The sequence below is a fragment of the Microcaecilia unicolor genome, chromosome 1, assembly GCF_901765095.1.
Source record: "Microcaecilia unicolor chromosome 1, aMicUni1.1, whole genome shotgun sequence".
NCBI classification, from domain to species: domain Eukaryota; kingdom Metazoa; phylum Chordata; class Amphibia; order Gymnophiona; family Siphonopidae; genus Microcaecilia; species Microcaecilia unicolor.
The window spans coordinates 469,523,530-469,543,055 of NC_044031.1; the positions used below are offsets into that span (position 1 = coordinate 469,523,530).

A 19,526-nucleotide genomic window follows, 5' to 3' on the forward strand; every position below is an offset into this window, starting at 1 on the left:
TGGTCTGCAATATCAAACACCAAGCTATGTCAACAAAAAGGTTCGGTATCCACAAACAAAATGGGAAATCACACTACTACCCTTCATAATGCTACACAAGAAGTTTGCTCCCAATACCCTCTCACAACCTTCTCCACTGATACACCCTGTCTCTAACCTCTTCTGCTGCTCACCTTTACTGCCCACCCCTCTCTCAACAGTACTGGCTATTTGACTACTCCCCAGCTTCATTAGAACACAACAGTAGCAATACTGGGTCAGACCAATGGTCCATTTAGTCCAGTATCCTGTTTTCCAAACAGTGGCCAAGCCAGGTCATAAGTACCTGGTAGAAACTCAAAAAAGGGGCTGGGACTTGATATACTACACCTTTCTGTGATTACAATCAAAGCAGTTTACATACTATATACAGGTACTTATTTTTTACCTGAGCAATGGAGGGTTTAATGACTTGCCCAGAGTTACAGGGAGCTGCAGTGGGAATTGAACCCAGTTCCCCAGGATCAAAGTCCACCACATTAACTACTAGGCTACTCCACCACACCATTCATATCTGGTTCCTCACATTCTCCTCCTCCTCACACTATTTCAACATTATCTACTCTCACAAAGACCTCAGAACTAGCTCAACATTTTTCAGCAATGCCTATAGACCTGCACTTTATTGAACTGAAGAAATGTTTTGTGAGATGAAACAAACATCCAAATCTAAAAAAAACCCAAACAAAACAACAACAAAAAAAAACACATCCAGATCAAAGTTCATTAGATTAAAACTGATTTTATTTAAAACCTGTGCTGTAAAACTACAGATGCTGAAAAAATATGTTGAGCTAGTTCTGAGGTCTTCCCTTTAAATTTCAGAATGTTGAAGTTGTATTGATCAGAATTTCTGCACTGATTGTGTTATTTGTACTATTTTCTGGATACACTCAGCACATTCCATTGCTACAATCAAAACCTTCTGCAGGATATCTTTCATAAATCGGGGTGGGGGGGGGGGGGAGAGGGGGGAAGCCAATCCAAAAATAATTCATTCATTCCTTACCGCACTAATTCATATGTTTCTCCAAGAAGTGGGTTGAAAGGTTTGCCTGTACGCTCCCACTGTGATGCCACAGCAGATACAGCAAATGCAGCCACACACTATGGAAGGACAAATGAAACATGTGGTCAGGAATGCACTTAACTTTGCTCCGGATTTTATTAACTTTAAAGAACATTTAAATTATTGTATACATGGGATACAGCAGCTTTCTGGGAGAATATATACATAACAGTCGTTATGTATGAGTACATACTTTTTGTGCAATGCACTTGTAGGTGCTTCTGGGGTGGAACTGGGATGGGACTGGCACATACATACAGTGTTATACCTGCATCTGAGCAGGTGTGATCTTATGCAGGAGCTTCCTGTTAAGTTATTTCATAAAAGGCTCATAGGTGCATTTGTTCACTTTGTAAAATAGGCACAACATATGCACCTATGCCTTTCCTGCCTAGGCCCCCTATACCCCCAAAAGCAAGGGTGTCCGACCTTGGCTGTTACCAGGTCAGGGTCTCCACTATGAATATGCATGAGATCTATCTGCGTACAATGGAGGAAGTGCATGCAAATAGATCTCATGCATATTAATTTAATTTAGGTATGAATGTTGGTATGATTGGTTATAGCATTTGAATAGATAATACAAGCATTGTTTATGTTATGCAGTACAAGCAGGAGGTATTTCCACATTAGAAGTATTAATTGTTAAAAATGATGGAGTAAGAGATAATAAAACTATGTATAAGAATATTCTTTAAAACTTTAAGACTAGTATTTGAAGTATTGTATGCATATTCATTGGGGAAATCCTGAAAACCTGACTAGATTCTGGCCCTCAAGGACTGAGGTTGGACACCTCTGTCACTGTAGAATTAACATGATCATCAAGGAGGTCGCCAATGAGACCTTAAACAAATATTGCAATTGGCTGTTTATACAAAAAAAAAAAAAGTCAAATAGTGGAAGGAGAATAAGAAAGGTTGCAAAAATCCAGCTATTAATTTGTTTTATAGCTTTACTATTTTTAAGGCTCCAAAAAGCAAAGCCCTTGCAAATGAAGTTTCATGTGTGCACACAGCCACCACTACCAACTACTAGGGAGGCACAGTTTCACTACCCCTCCCAGAGTACAAGACTTGTGCCCACTCCTTCAAATCCCTCCATCTTCTCCTATCACTGTTTTCTTCCCTTCCACTCCTCCTCTCAAACACTCACTAACACTACTGTCTTCTCCTTCTCCCCTCCCCCTCCTATCAACAGATCCACTGTATTCTTCTTTTTCAGCCCTGAACTTAAAGGCCTCTGCTCTGTCTTTCACACTCCATCCCAGATCCAGTATGCTCCTATGTCTGTTCCTTGATCTTCCCAACCACCTCCTATTATTTAGTCTGCCTTCCTGTGGTTCTGTGGTGTAGGAAGGGGAGGGGGGGGGGGCGGTCCGCCCCGGGTGCACGCGCTCGGGGGGGGGGGGGGGGGGGGTGCCGGCCCCGCTGGTTCCCTGCTCCCTCTGCCCCCTTCCTGTTCCGGGGCAGAGAGAGCAGGGAACCAGTAGGACTGACGCAGCTCCGAGTCACATGCACTCGGGGCGGATCGGCCCTCCCGCAGGTAAGAATGCGCTCCGGGGGGGGGGGGGGGGGGGGGGGGGGGGGGGGGGGGGGGGTCGCGCCATGCTGCACCCGGGGGGGTGCGCAGCGGCGACCTGCCCCGGGTGCCATTAGCCCTAGCTACGGCACTGCTGTGGTTCCCAGCACCATGGCACTCATCTGGGTAAGCAAGGCTGGCTCAAGGGTACCCTAGGCAAACCTTCAGCCATGTGCCCGTCACCCTTTTGCTCAGCACCTCCTCTTTCCTACCACTCTAGTGCCCAAACTCTCCCCTTCCTAGTAGCGTAGCCAGAAGGCAATTTTTGGGTGGGTCAACAGGTTGGATGGGTGGGCACTAGAGTTGCCAACTTTTCTTAAAGAGAAAAAAAACAGCAACCTGATGCACACCCATGCTCTGTCCCTACCCCACTCCCAATAGCTTCAATGAAGGTAGCAGTGCTGGCTTCAGTGGCTGCAGGCCAACTGAGAGCTACAGGAAGTACAATAGACTGCACTCTTCAGCCCCATTGAGCCATGGTCCTCCAACACACATATGGTATTGAAGTCAAACACATTCTGCATCTAGAGAATCTCCTGGCCCTCCACCAACAATAGATACAGAGCAGAGCAAGGACAATTCCCAATAAAATTCACCACACAAAGAAATTTCTAGTGTAATCTCAATAACAGACATATAAAGTAATTTAAAAAAATCTATAGAAGTCAGAACCTACAGCAAATCTGCCATGTCAGCACTAACTTCCAAAACAAGGAGCCTACCTATGAAAAGGCAGTGTCTTAAATATTATAGTGGGGCCCTAAAATACCAATACATTTATCAGGAGAGCTGAACAAGCCACATTACTACAGAATGCTACATAGAAACTTCATGCTAACAGAATACCTCAGTCACAGAACACAAATGCCAAATACAGAATAAGCAGTGCTTTTTTTGTAGAAAAAAAGGTGTCGGTTCTCATTATGGACGTGGTCACCACATATGACTCCACCCCTATTATAGCCACACCCACATTAGCCACACCCCTTATACCAGCCATGGCGCATATAAACAGACATCATTGAAAATATTATACTAGTATAGGAGAAAAAAATAACGTGATTTTTTTTCTTTATAAATAATTTCTGTAAGCTGTTACAGCTCCAGCATACCCAGTGCAAAATAAGACAGCACAGGTGCACGAAAGGAAGGGAGCGGGCAGGTGAGCCGGACCTCACAAAAAAGGTGTCGGTACGCCATACCGGTGTGTAGCGGCACAAAAAAAGCACCGAGAATAAGTGACCAGAAACTCTAGAAACATAAACTAAACAGAAACCTCAAGAAACCAGACCTTGTATGCAGCAGAGAAACAAGAAAAGAAGGCATTTCCTCCTGTGCAAAATAAAAAAGATGGCACATGCCAGGGATGGTGTTAGCGGTTGCAACTAGGGCAATTCTGCTTGGTTCCCTGGCCAGAGAAAGCCCCAAACCTGCTAGAAGCTGAAGGTGCAGCCTGGTAATTAGCTTTGGGGTCCTCTCCTAGATTTCTGCCCTGGATCCTAGCCATGTTTAACACCAACTCTGGCAAGATGTACGTTCCAAATCCGACATGTTACATTCACAACATAGAAATAAACAATTTTTTGTACCTTTTTGGTGTTTGGTCATTTTATTTTTTAAATCATATTGGTCCCAGTCTCTGGTTTCTGCTTCCCTCTGTCTTCTCTTAACTCACTTGCCAGGGTCTCTTGTCTATTTGACATTTCTTCTCTTTCTCCATGTCCATCATTCATCTCCCATCTCTGTTTTCCTATATTTCCTTGTCCAGTATCTCCCGTGTTCATATCCCCTCATCCATCTTCAGTCCTCTCTGCACCTATGCACCCCATGCCCAGCATCTCCCTTGTGTTCCTATTCTCCCCCTTGACTGGTATCTCCACGTGTCCATATACCCCCCACAATGTCCAGCATTGTATCTCTGTCCATATTCCTCCTCCACCCCCTTGTCAGGTATTGCCCCTCTCTGCCCATATGCCATCCCCATACAGTATCTCACATTTCTGTCCACATGCTCCCACCTAATGCCATCATCTCTCTTCTGTATCTGTACAACTCCCTATGTCCCCTTTCTCCCTCCTCCACAACATGTCCCTCTCCTCTCTGACCCCACCCCAACCAGCTTCTCTTCCTCTCTCTTCCCTTCTCCTTATGCATCTGGCTCTTTCTCCCATTGTGGGTTCGGCATTTGACCCCCCTCTTCTTTTATCCCTTTGTCCAACATCTCTCTCCCTTCCCTCTAACCCCTCTAACTCTCATAGGTCCAGCACCTTTCTCCCTTCGCTCCAGCCCTCCTTGCAGGTCCACATCTCTCTCATTTCACTTTCAGCCATCCCCTGCATATGCAGCAATCCAGCACCTCGCTCCCTTCCCTCCAGCCCCCGCTACATGTCCAGCACCTCTCTCTCTTTCATCTGGTCCCCTACATGTCCAGCACCACTCTCCCTTTCATCCAGCTCCCTCCTACATGTCTAGCACCTCTCCCCTTCAACCTTCTGCATATCGAGCCCTGAGCTGCCTCTTGGTGTGGTTTCCCCTTAACCCTTTGCTTGCTGTATCTGATGTTTGAATATGAGTGAGCTGCTCTTCCGTTTGACTGTGTGGAACAGTCCTGAGCTGCTTCTTTGTGTGGTTTCCCCTTTACCATTTGCTTGCTGTATCTGATGTTTGAATATGAGTGTGCTCCTCTTCCGTTTGGCTGTGTGGCACAACCTTGAGCCAGCTCTTTGTGGGGTTTTCCGGTAACAGAATTCAAACATGCATGGGATAAACATAAAGGAATCCTGTTCAGAAGGAATGGATCCTCAGGAGCTTAGCTGAGATTGGGTGGCAGAGTCAGTGGTGGGAGGCGGGGCAGACTTATACGGTCTGTGCCAGAGCTGGTGGTGGGAGGCGGGACTGGTGGTTGGGAGGCGGGGATAGTGCTGGGCAGACTTATACGTTCTGTGCCGGGGCTGGTGGTTTGGAGGCGGGGATAATGCTGGGCAGACTTATACAGTCTGTGCCAGAGCTGGTGGTGGGAGGCGGGGCTGGTGGTTGGGAGGCGGGGATAGTGCTGAGCAGATTTATACGGTCTGTGCCCTGAAGAGGACAGGTACAAATCAAGGTAGGGTATACACAAAAAGTAGCACATATGAGTTTATCTTGTTGGGCAGACTGGATGGACCGTGCAGGTCTTTTTTTCTGCCGTCATCTACTATGTATCTGATGTTTGAATCTGAGTAAGAGGCTCTTTCGTTTAGCTGTGGTTTCTAGCACAGGCCTGAGCTATTTCTCTGACTGGTTGCTGTTTGAGTGTGAGAGCTTCTTTTTGTTTGATTGTGTGCTGGGCACAATGTGTATTGTTTCTTGTTGTGGGTTTGCTTTTTATTCTTCTGTTACTGTTAGTGTCTGTCTGGATTCAGCATCTGACTCACCTCAGCTTTGTGCCCTGTGCCATCCCAGAGGACTTGTCTGCTGCAGCCCTGCCTGCAGTCCAAGGGCTTACCATTCCTGAATCCTCGACAGAGTGCTCTTCTCCACAATAATTTACTCATCTGAACCAACTTTAGACCATTTCCTCTCAAGTCTCCTGCACTTCTGCTTCAATTATGAAGAGTACCTTGACTAAACCAAGGTGACAACCTACCCATTTGGTCTAACCTTGACATTTAACGGGGCTACATCATGGACAGATCTGCACAGATCATCCCATTTGGACATGAAATCCTTTTGAATCAGCCAGGGAGAGTGAATGTCTATTGAAGACAGCAGACCAGAACTCCACAGTGTCAATCTCACCCCTGGTATAATAGGACTGAAAGTTGTCATGACTCTACACTGTGTTCTGATGTCGGGAACTGCCAAAGCAGATCAAAATAATAATGGTGACATTAAAGGCACATAAGTCAACACAACACTTTCAGCTTCTTCCAGAAAGAAATAGGATCCAATGTCATATTAAACGCAGAGGGAGAAAATGTATTAGTAGGAAACGTAGGCCCTTGAGCTTCACTGACCTCTGACCATATACCTAAGGGGAGAGCCCCTTCAGCCTAAAGCCTTAGAGACATATATACCCAGAAATATACAGATACACTGTGCTACCCTATCTTGTTTAATAGGTCGAGGAGAAATCCAGGAGTTAATGAGAGACAGAAGCTGCTTAAACATACCTGAGGGAATAGTGAACCCTCTACATTCCTTCTGAGAAAGGGAAATGGGACTTGATATACCTCCTTTCTGAGGTTTTTTTTGCAACTACATTCATCAAAGCGGTTTACATATATTCAGGTACTTATTTTGTACCAGGGGCAATGGAGGGTTAAGTGACTTGCCCAGAGTCACAAGGAGCTGCAGTGGGAATCGAACTCAGTTCTCCAGGATCAAAGTCCACTGCACTTAACCACTAGGCTCCTCCTCCACCAAGGAGAAAGAAAAGACTGGGCTAACATGTGGATTTCCAGAAGGGCAACCAGAACCTTTTCCCTCTACTGATGGTCCAGGAACACCTACTGGGCTAAAAGAAGTTTTATCATCTAAATCTAGAGTTCCTAAAGAACCAAGTATATCTTGGCTGATCCATATTTCAAGGACCTGCATCAAATTCTCAGAGTCCTAGGGTCTGTACACAGAACTGGAAATGGAACTTATTGTGAACTGTATTTGATCTCCTGCTATCCTTAGTGGTAGGCATTGCAGAAAGAGGAGTGTGATTTTCTCTGGGATTTGGAGTTAGGAGCATTATTTCTTTCTTGACCATTATTCAAAAAAAAAAAAAAACCCAAAACTGAACCTCTGTCACAATGCTACTCCTCTTAATATACGTAAATATGCAATAAGACAGAGCAAAAGATCATACTATAAAACTAAAATAGGGACAGATTACAATGACACGAAGAAATTATACCAACTCGTGAACAAACTCCTAGACACCAACCTGGTCACTACATTGAATACAGAAATCCCATCCGCAGATAAACTTGCTAAGTACTTCAATGAAAAATTTGTAAACCTACGCAACACGATACCTTAGATCAACATTGACATCGAAAATTTCCTTAATGAGTTGGACCCAACCAATGGGGAATACCCGGCTGACCGAACCTGGCTAAACTTCGCCCTAGTCACCGTCGATACAATTGCACAGGCAACCAGCAGGTTCTCCAACACCCACTGTAAACTAGATATCTGTCCCAACTACCTAATGAAATCTGCCCCTGACCGCTTCATAGCAGACCTCACATCCCACCTAAATTACATGCTTCAGCAGGGTCTCTTCCCTAAGGAAAATGGCAATCCTACTCACTGCAATACAAAAAGAAATCCTACTCACTCCAACACCAAGAAAAAATCAAATGAAATCACTAACTACCGTCCAGTAGCATCCATCCCGTTGTCAGTCAAACGGATAGAAAGCATGGTAGCCAAACAACTTACAGACTATATAAACAAATTCTCAATATTACACAAATCACAGTCAGGTTTTCGCCCCCTCCACAACACAGAAACAGTACTAATCACTGTCTTAGCCAAATTCAAGCAGGAAATAGCAATAGGCAAAAACATCCTCCTCCTCCAATTCAACATGTCTAGTGCATTCGACATGGTAAACCATAATATATTAATAAGGTTACTAGATAAGTTCGGCAATGGTAGAAACACACTTAACTGGATCAAGGGTTTCCTAACCACAAAAACATATCAAGTAAAATCAAACACAAACATATCATCACTGTGGAAAGCAGAATGCAGAGTACCACAAGGATCACCGTTATCACCGATCCTCTTCAACCTAATGATGACCCCACTAGCCAAGTCCTTATCCAACCAAGGCCTTAACCCTTTCATCTATGCAGACGATGTCACAATATACATTCCTTACAAATCTAAACGGACAGAAATCACCAACGAAATCAAGATCAGCTTGAACATCATGGACTCTTGGGCAAATGCATTTCAACTAAAGCTTAATAAAGAAAAAACATGCTGTCTCATCCTCTCATCCCAACACAACGCAGACAACCCCACAATTAACACCACCCCAGATCACACCCTCCCTATCTCAGACAGCCTGAAAATCATTGGCATTACAATGGACCGCAACCTAACACTAGAGAGCCAAGTGACATCCACAACAAGGAAAATGTTCCACTCAATGTGGAAACTCAAATGCGTGAAACAGTTCTTCCCGAAGGAAACATTTCGCAACCTGGTACAATCAATGGTACTAAGCCATGTAGACTACTGCAATGGAATTTATGCGGGATGCAAAGAACAAACATTAAAGAAACTTCAGACCGCTCAAAACACAACAGCTAGGCTTATCTTCGGAAAAAACGTGATTTGAAAGTGTAAAACCCCTTCGCAAAAAACTACAGTGGCTCCCAATCAAAGAATGCATTGCTTTCAAAATCTGCACTCTGGTTCACAAAATTATCTACGGTGAAGCCCCGAGATATAAGACAGACCTAATTGAACTACCAACTAGAAACACATCCGAATAAACACGAACGTATCTAAATCTGCACTACCCAAGCTGCAAAGGACTCAAATACTAATCAACTTAGGCATCCAGCTTTTCCCACATAAGCACACAACTGTGGAATGCATTACCAAGAGCCTTGAAAACTATGTACGACCACCTAAACTTCCAGAAAACACTAAAAACTAACCTGTTTAAAAAGGCATACCTAACCGATCCAACATAAATGCCTGATCTCTGCAACACAACAAAACTAAAATACGTAATGAACATAACTCTTCCGCTGTACAATTCCCTAATGTGGCTGTGCCATATGAACTCTATCTTACCACAACATCACATTGTATTTGCGTACACCGGAGTCTGCAAAAGCCTCTCCGGTACTTTGTAAGCCACACTGAGCCTGCACGCGAGCGGTGCGGAGTTGAAGCCGACCGCGGCCCCGACCTGCCTTGTGGCCAGTGGTGTCCTGCCCTGATCCGAACCCCACCTGCCCTGCAGACAGAGGGCCTCAACTATGGCCGACGGACCAAAGACCAGGGACTTCTCCGATGCTCTTTCCCAGGCGGGCCGACGCTGGACACAGTTTCCTTCCAGCACCTGTGGCAGCGCGGCACTGCACATCGGCGCCCTTCTCTGCCCCAGCTCCCGGCATCACCAGAGCTGCCAAGGGGTCCCGATTTTTGAGAGGGAGATTTTAGTACATGCCCCAGCCACGCCCATTCTGTCTTGGCTCCACCCACTCTACCTTGTGTCATCTTGAATTTCTTTTGATGTAGGCATAGAAAAAAAAAAAACATTTTAAGTGCTCCCAGGTTTCAACCCAATTCATGTTTAATTATGGGATATAAATTATATAAATAAGTAAATAGACACTCTAAATGCTGAACACCTGGTTCTCATAGAGGTTGTTTACCTTGAGAAAAAAAATTTCTTCACCAATGTGCTACGGTGTCCCTATAACCAGCTCCTCCAAATGATACACTGATTACACTTTCCAACAAATTACTACTCTACCTATGAAAAGTTATTCCCTTATTATACTTCCTCTGAGTACATCTGTATACTGCACAAGCCAGCAATTTTTTTAAAATGTGAGATAAATAACAAAAAATGCTACCAGCATTATAAAAATGACAACCGTGGACGCAGCAGCTCAGAGGTTACAATTTACTAACTTACAGAGACCAATCAATGGCTTCAACTTTTCATCCGATCCCTCCACCACGATGCAGCCTGTGCTGTGCAGTAACCACATCCAAGGCAAAAAAAAAAAGCAAGCAAACGCGGGGCCGCAGTAGCCTTCAGACATGCGCTGTCTGCTCTGCTGATCCTCTGCCCCCGCTGACGTCAACTTTGAGTTCCGGGGGCAGAGGACCGGCAGAACTGACAGTGTATGCCTGAAGGCAGTGTTGCGGCTCCGTGCATTTGCTTTTTTTTTTTTTTTGTTTTGCCGCCGCTTCTGCCTTGGAAGAAGCAGCGGTGGCGGCCGATGAAATCTCAGCAGGAGACTTCACCGCTTTAGCGGGAGACTTGGCAGGTCTGCATCACTGATCTGAAGAAGTGCCTCCGCACACGATCTAGAACGGGGGAGCGCCAGTTGACCACTCGCTGGGACTGCATGGAGCATTGGGGTCATACGACGGTGGGAGAAGCGCAGGGGTGGACACCCAGCTCAGATGGCCGGCCCTAATCGTCATCGGCAGTAGGATTCCGCCATCCAGAGAAACGAGCGCTGAAGTGTGCGGCGTACAGCGACAACAGAAATCCGAGGCTGTGGAGCCTCTATGCCTAAGTTGCAGATCCTGTTCACTCGTCTCCCTAATCCACACCATCCGAATCACTACTGAACCACTCTGCCTCACACCCTCCTGGCGAGATATCGCAATCTCCAGCCTCCCAGCCCAGAGCTGCCTCATCCTAAACGACCATTTCCAATGCCTACCCAAAGCTCTACCTACAACCATTAGTACAGCACCCAGAAATACAGAGTCCTTGCACTCTGGGACATCACTTCTGAACGTCCGACTGCGAGTAACCTATCTACCTCCACTCACCAAAAAAATCCCCCCTAGGAGCACTCCTCCCCCCCTATCGAACACGACCCATCAGAAACCCTAACCGAACTGACACCATAATGAACACAGTCAAATTACTCCTAGCAATCTACTCCCTATCTGATTCATCTAATTGTATCCATCACACCCGCAGAAAACAATATCATACCCATCCTACAGAATCACCAAAGACTGATCAGACACTCCACACCTCACCAAACTGACAATTACCAACATAAAAGAAGAATACCTACAGGCGGACGTCAACAAAACGGAAAGAAAGATCATAACAAACACACACTAAGAACCGTCAACTAACAAAAATTCACACAACTACAATCATAGATGCCCCATACCAAAAAATTCAAGTGGGCTACATTAACGCCAGATCCATAGCAAACAAAACAACTATAATAACAGACTGGATCAAATCAGACAACCTCGATCTAATTTTCCTCAACGAAACCTGGATCCACGATCAAAAGGATCCCATAATCCTTGACCTATGCCCTCCAGGATACAAAATCACTCACTGGACCAGACAGGAAAAAAAGAGGTGGAGGCATTGCACTAATCTACCACTTCCACTTCACCAATGAAACCACTGCCGAATCCATAACAACCCAACTTGAAATTGCCTCTATCAGAATCCACAACAAATCCCTGCTTGACCACCTGAACTGCATCTTATTTTACAGACCACCCAGTAACTGGCATGAAAGCCAATCTAATTTCACGGACTTCATCTCAAATACTTGTGTAACCAACTCCAACATATTAATTCTAGGTGACAAACCTTCACCTAGAAGACCCTAACTCCACCAATGCACGAGAATGTAAGGATTTCCTCCACTCATGGGATCTTAAATGGCCACACATGCAAGCTACCCACGGCAAAGGGCACACACTGGACCTCTTCTCCCACAAACTTTCCACAGACCATAACCTACTAATAACCGATATCAAATGGTCAGAAACACCTTGGACCGATCACTACAAATTAAACCTATCCCTAAACTGGCGGAAGAAAGGATCATACCGTATACAAGAATATACAACCTACAACACTAGAGGCTAAATAGGCCCAAAAGAATTCTGGCAACAGATATATGACAATGAATGGATAGCCCGAACGGATTCCATACACTACCTCTCTAAATGGGACGACAGATGCAGAAGAGTCTTAGATGAAATAGCACCCTTAAAAACTAGAATAGCAAGAAGACAAAACTCGATACCATGGTTCAATGACGAATTGAAAAAACTCAAAACACAATCCAGGAAACTCGAACGAGCATGGAAAGAAACAAAAAAATGAACACACACACAATGCTTGGAAACAAATACAAAGAAAATACAAATATGCAATAAGACAGGCCAAAAGGTCATACTACAAAACTAAAATAGGAACGGCTACAAAGACATTATTCCAACTTGTAAATAAGCTACTAAACACCACCCCAAGTCACCGCAACCAACACGGACATCCCATCCACAGACAAGCTTGCTGAATACTTCAACGAAAAAATAATAAAGCTACGTAATACACTCCCACAGCACAACACCGATATCGAAAATTTCATCGATGGCTTGGACCCAACCCTTGGAGAATAACCAGCAGACCGAACCTGGTCAAACTTTACTCTCCTCACCGTTGAATCAGTTACCCACGCGACTCATAGGTTCTCCAATACCCACTGCAAATTGGACACCTGCCCCAGCCATCTACTTAAATTCGTTCTCGACCCCTTCATAACAGACCTCACATCTCACCTAAACTACATGCTCCAACAAGGTCTACTCCCTGAAGAATAAGGCAACATCCTACTCACCCCAATTCCAAAAGACGCTAAGAAAAAAAAAACAAACTCACAAATTACCGTCCAGTCGCATCTATCCCACTAGTGGTCAAACTGATGGAAAGCATGGTGAATAAACAGCTTACTGACTACATGGATAAGTTCTCAACACTACATGAATCGCAATCAGGATTTCGCCCCTCCATAGTACCGAAACTGTACTAATCACTCTCCTGGCCAAATTCAAGCAGGAAATAGCTACAGGTAAAAGCATACTTCTCCTCCAATTCGACATGTTGAGTGCATTCGACATGGTAAATCACAACATATTACTAAGACTCCTGGACTACTTTGGTATCAGTGGAAACATACTCAGCTGAATCAAGGGTTTTCTAACCACCAGAACATACCAAGTGAAATCAAACTCAAACATATCATCACCATGGAAAGCGGACTGCGGAGTACCTCAAGGATCACCACTATCACCAATACTTTTCAACATAATGATGATCCCGCTGGCCAAGTGCCTATCCAATCAAGGTCTCAACCCATTCATCTACGCAGACTATGTCACTATATACATCCCCTTCAGACATGACCTGACAGAAATCAGCAACGAAATCGAGCTCAGTCTGAGCACCATGAACTCATCGGCAAACTCATTTCACCTGAAATTGAACACTGAAAAAACACATTGCCTCATCCTCTCATCCCAACACAATACGTACAAACCCACAACCATAAACACCCCAGACCACACCCTCCCCATCTCAGATAGCCTGAAAATACTTGGCGTTACAATTGACCGCAACCTCACACTTGAGAGCCAAGTGAACTTCACTACAAAGAAAATGTTCCACTCAATGTGGAAAATTAAACGTGTAAAACCTTTCTTCCCGAGGGAAATAGTCCATAATCTAATACAATCAATGGTACTAAGCTATGCAGACTACTGCAATGGAATCTATGCGGGATGTAAAGAACAACTCACAAAGAAACTCCATACCGCTCAAAACGTAGCAGCCAGGCTGATATATGGTAAAACATGGTTCGAAAGTGCCAAACCCCTCCGAGAAAAACTGCATTGGCTCCCAAAGAACGGATTACCTTCAAAATCTGTACCCTGGTCCACAAAATTATCTACGGCAAAGCCCCAGGATACATGACAGACCTCATTGATCTACCAACCAGAAACGCAACTGGATCATCACGAATATATCTAAACCTCCAGTACCCAAACTGCAAAGGACTAAAATATAAGGCAACTTATGCATCCAGCTTCTCCTATATAAGCACACAACTATAGAACGCATTGCCAAAAGCTGTGAAAACCACCTACGACCATCTAAACTTCAGGAAATCACTAAAAACCAGCCTGTTCAAAAAGTCACACACAACCAATCCAACGTAAATGCCTACACCCTGCAACACATCAAAACCAAAGCTCGTAATGGACATTATATAACCCCCCCCCCCCTCTATTCAACCCCCCATTGTGTCTGAACCTTATCCAACCACATCACCATGTATTTGTTTCTCTACCGGACTGGCAAACGCCTTTACAGTACTATGTAAGCCACATTGAGGTGGGAAAATGTGGGATAAAAATGTAACAAACAAATAGGTGGGAAAATGTGGGATACAAATGAAACAAATAAATAAAATAAATAAATATGATCGCATTAAGTAAAACAAAACAATACCCTTTCTTTACATACTAACGCAGTGTCTTTTTTTCTGAAGACAGAAGAACAAAGGGCAAGGAAAATGAAGATGCAAGATATTGATGTATCTCTCAGGCTCTTTCCTATAAAACAGAGTACACTCTACCTGCATCCTGTCCACAGTGCTGGAAAATGAGCTGGCTTTGTGGATGAGATAAGTATGTTCCATATACTCTGTGAGTCGCTGAAGGAAGCTGAGGGGCTCATTAAAAATTACTGGCATTGTGATCTTTGACAGCTCCTGTTTAGAAGAGATTTGGAGAGAAAGAATAAATTATATAATCTAAGAAAACCATGCTATAATAAAAAACAACAAAATACCAACGGATCTAGTAAGAATGTGTTCTGACAACTGCAACACTTGCTACCAAAACAAATCCAAGTTTCAGAAAATTCAATTCTAGTTGTTCTCTACATTAAAGAGCCCTGGAGGGCACTATGGTCCTATTCTACTACCCCCCTCTCTCTCTTCTTTCCTATCCTTATGGAATTCTGCTTCCCTTTTCTATCTCTCGTTTATGTGTTTTTTTTTAAATGCAATTATACATGTAAACCACTCAGATAAATTTTGATGGGCTGTATATTAAATAATAAACACAAAACTTAACTTGAAACATCCAAACTTCGTATGACAGTATGCAGGACATCAAAACAAGTGATCTACATGTCTCTTGCATCTTCATCATATCTTTTGAGGATGGTTCACAGGAGAGAACAAAAACAATGGATCATCAAGGCTTATTAAATCTACCTGAACTTTTATTTAAATCATCTAGTCTCTCTTCAGTTTGTGAATCAGACTAATTGTGTGTGTATATATCTATATCTATATATACACATACATACACACACACACACGTATATACACACATTCACTTATATACACACTAGCCGTTAAGCCCGTTAAAACGGGCGAGATTTGTGTTGTGCAAAATGTAATAATTCTCACCTCCATCCATCCATGTCCTGCAAACCTCCTCTCTCCCCTGCCCTCCCCTCCCACGATCCATGTCCAGCAACCCTGCTCTCTCCCCTGCCCTTCCCCCCATGTCCAGCAGCCCTCCTGTATCCCCTGGATTCCCCCTGTCCACCAACCATCCTCTCTCCCCTGCCCTCCCCCCATATCCAGCAACCCTTCTCTTTCCCTTGGCTTCCCCCTTCCCCATCCAGCAACCCTGCTCTCTCCCCTGCCCTCCCCCATGTCCAGCAACCCTCCTCTCTGCCCTGCTCTCTCCCCATGTCCAGCAACCCTCCTCTCCCCCCCTGCCCTCCCCCCATGTCCAGCTACCCTCCTCTCTCCCCTGCCCTCCCCTCCATCAATCCATGTCCAGCAACCCTGCTCTCTGCCCTGCCCTCCCCCCATGTCCCGCAGCCCTCCTCTGTCCCCTGGCCTCACCTCGTCCACCGACCCTCCTCTCTCCCCTGCCCTCCCCCATATCCAGCAACCCTCCTCTTTCCCTTTGCCTCCCTCCCTCCCCCCGTCCAGCAACCCTGCTCTCTCCCCTGCCCTCCCCCATGTCCAGCAACCCTCCTCTCTGCCCTGCTCTCTCCCCATGTCCAGCAACCCTCCTCTCTCCCCCCTTGCCATCCCCCCATGTCCAGCAACCCTCCTCTCTCCCCCCCTGCCCTCCCCCCATGTCCAGCTACCCTCCTGGCCGCCGCTCCCTCCCCCCTCCGTGCCGGGCCCCCCGCACTGACATGACAGCGCCTTTCACCTCCGCGTGAAAGCGCTGCAGGCAGCAGCAGATCGCTCTGCTGCTGCCTGCAGCGCTTCCACACAGAGGTGAGAGGTGCTCTCATGTCAGTGCAGCGGGCCCGATACGGAGGGGGGCGGTAGCGGCGACATCGGGGATGGGGGGTGGAGGTTGGTGCGCCAGCGATGTTGCTTCGTCTCCAGGCTCCGCAGCAGCAGTGTCCGTTTCCCTCTGTTCCGCCCTCTGACGTCATCACGTCTTGACACGAGGGCGGGACAGAGAGGGAAGTCTCTACTGCGCATTTGCGGGTAAGTCGGACACTTGTCATTTATGTGTTTGATACATATATATTAGTTCTAAAGGTCTAAAAAATATATTATAAGGCACTGTGCTGCCTACTATATATTTTATCTGCATATACGTGAACTGTTTGGTTGTACCACAGAAAAGCAATATATCAAATCCATGACCCTTTACATATACTGTCCATATCATACAACTGCATGTCAGCAAGTTAGAAACTGGAATACACAATTAGGGCCAACTGCAGCTTTGACTGGCAGCAGCCCATAGGCAATGTGGATATCACGCAACTGCTTTCTAAATATACCAAAATTTCAGCTATATTTTGCATTACTGTACAGCATTTGGTTGCATGATACATTTCTTTAAAAAGCTGTCAACTGTTATTCTGTTTCAGAGAGGCATTTCAACATGCCCCAGCAAATGTTTATAATGTTGCCACTTAAGAACTGAATTTCATAATCATGTCCTTTTTCAATCTATTTGGAAATGTTTTTTCCTTAGTCCTCCTCATCCAGGTCTCATCAGAAAGATCATACTCTGCTCCTCTGGTGTTTTCCCGTGGCTAACTAAATATGATGTGACTTGAATAGTAAAGTCAACTCCAATAGAAGGTAACCTCTCTACTGAAGATCAATGCCAAGCGAATAAGTGGAGAAAAACAACCTCTCTCAGATGGTGTTCTCAACAAGCTCTTTATTCAAAAACAGTAAAAAACGACCCAATACGAGTCGTGTTTCGGCCCTACCGGCCTGCATCTGGGGTCTACAAAGAAATACATAACGAAACAATCAACACAAATAAAAGTATAAAAAAATCATAATTGTAATTAAAAAAGAATATATTAGTAAAATAATTTGAAACATATAGTTGTAAAGACCATACCTAGGAATATTGTAAAGCAGTATATTTTCCTAGAGTAGTTGGATCGCAGTCAAATTCCTATGTGGTATGTAATATCTATGTCGACATAAAAAGTGCATATGTATAAAATCAACAATAGTGAATTAAGTAAATAAGATAACAAGAGCAACCATGAAATGCACATAAAAATAAAATAACAAATAAAAATTATATAAATAACATGTCATATCTACTCACAGATTACAATACATGCATATATAATCACAAATAATGAAATGAAGTGAAAAGAACAGATATCATTGGAAGTATACATATGTTATGATGAACCTATATCAATAAAAAACAGAATAGAACTTAAACACCATAAAGTCATACAAACCAAGATGAAGAGACTTATAAACCAAGGTTAACATGTAACCTAAAAGAGATGGACCATGAGGATGTCATATCTAAAAATGGAGGGGGGGGGTAACAGGTGTTATCCAGCCAGTATTGTCCCTATATTTATTTGTTGCATTTGTATCCCACATTTTCCCACCTATTTGCACAGAAACATGTCGTCCAATAGTACTAACGAAAGAACAGAGCCAAAACAGGTACTGTATCAAAAGAAGGGTGGTACAGAACGGATAAAAACACCAAAGATAATTTTGAAAAGTGGCGATATTAAAGAATATAGATTGCTTCTTTTAGGAATTTGGTTTATTCTTTAATATTGCCACTTTCCTGTTTTTTATTGATATCTGTTTTTCATTGATATAGGTTCATCATAACTTATGTATACTTAAAATGATATCTGTGCTTTTCACTTCATTTCATTATTTGTGATAATATATGCATGTATTGTAATCTGTGAGTAGATATGACATGTTATTTATATAATTTTTATTTGTTATTTTTATGTGCATTTCATGGTTGCTCTTGTTATCTTATTTACTTAATTCACTATTGTTGATTTTATACATATGCACTTATATTCACATAGATGTACATACCACATAGGAGTTTGACTGCAATCCAACCGCTCTAGGAAAATGTAATGCTTTACAATATTACTAGGTATGGTCTTTACAGCTATATGTTTATAATTACCTACATATTTTAAATTATTTTACTAATATATTATTTTTTAATTACAATTATGAGTTTTTATACTTTTGTGATTTGTGTTGATTGTTTTATGTGTTTGTTTGTAGACCCTTGATGCAGGCAGGTTAGGCCGAAGCACGACTCATGTTGGGGTTTTTTTTTTTTTAAAACTGATTTTGAATAAAGTGCTTGTTGAGAACACCATCTGAGAAAGGTTGTTTTTCTCCACTTATTCGACTTCAATAGTAAAGGCAGCACCAAGTACACTGCTGCTCTCTGCTCCCACACTTTCAGCAGCACCCAAGATCCAGCAATCCAAGCATAACAGTGAGCTTAGGTCTATTACTTAGCCATCCAAATCCAGTGATTATTTAAGCTCACTGTTCAAAAGAAAAGAAAACTTCTGAGGTATGTATAGGAGTTGAGTGGCTTCCTAGTAACCATCTTGAATCTGGTTGCCAATGGAGCAAAGTGACTAACGATTGCTCCTGCATGCCACTAAAGCGAATGCTACATACCTGTAGAAGGTATTCTCCGAGGACAGCAGGCTGATTGTTCTCACTGATGGGTGACATCTACGGCACCCCCTCCAATCGGAATCTTCACTAGCAAAGACGTTTGCTAGCCCTCACGCGCCCATGCGCACCGCGCATGCGCGGCCGTCTTCCCGCCCGAACTGGCTCGTGTTCATCAGTCCCGTAAGTAGCAAGACAAAGACAAGGGAAGACACAACTCCAAAGGGGAGGCGGGCGGGTTTGTGAGAACAATCAGCCTGCTGTCCTCGGAGAATACCTTCTACAGGTATGTAGCATTCGCTTTCTCCGAGGACAAGCAGGCTGCTTGTTCT

At 44.0% G+C, this 19,526-nt stretch overlaps 1 protein-coding gene across 5 annotated transcripts in view; it reads right to left on the reverse strand.

Moving 5' to 3' along the window:
* OSBPL1A (oxysterol binding protein like 1A) overlaps window positions 1–19,526 on the reverse strand; it is a 548,756-nt gene that overhangs the window by 127,663 nt on the left and 401,567 nt on the right. For all 5 annotated transcript variants that reach the window (XM_030213649.1, XM_030213658.1, XM_030213630.1 and 2 more), the window contains 2 exons: window positions 14,836–14,970; window positions 1,049–1,146 (listed from right to left, as the gene is read on the reverse strand). In XM_030213649.1, coding sequence (XP_030069509.1) covers window positions 1,049–1,146; window positions 14,836–14,970 — 233 coding nt within the window. The remainder of the gene's footprint in view (window positions 1–1,048; window positions 1,147–14,835; window positions 14,971–19,526) is intronic.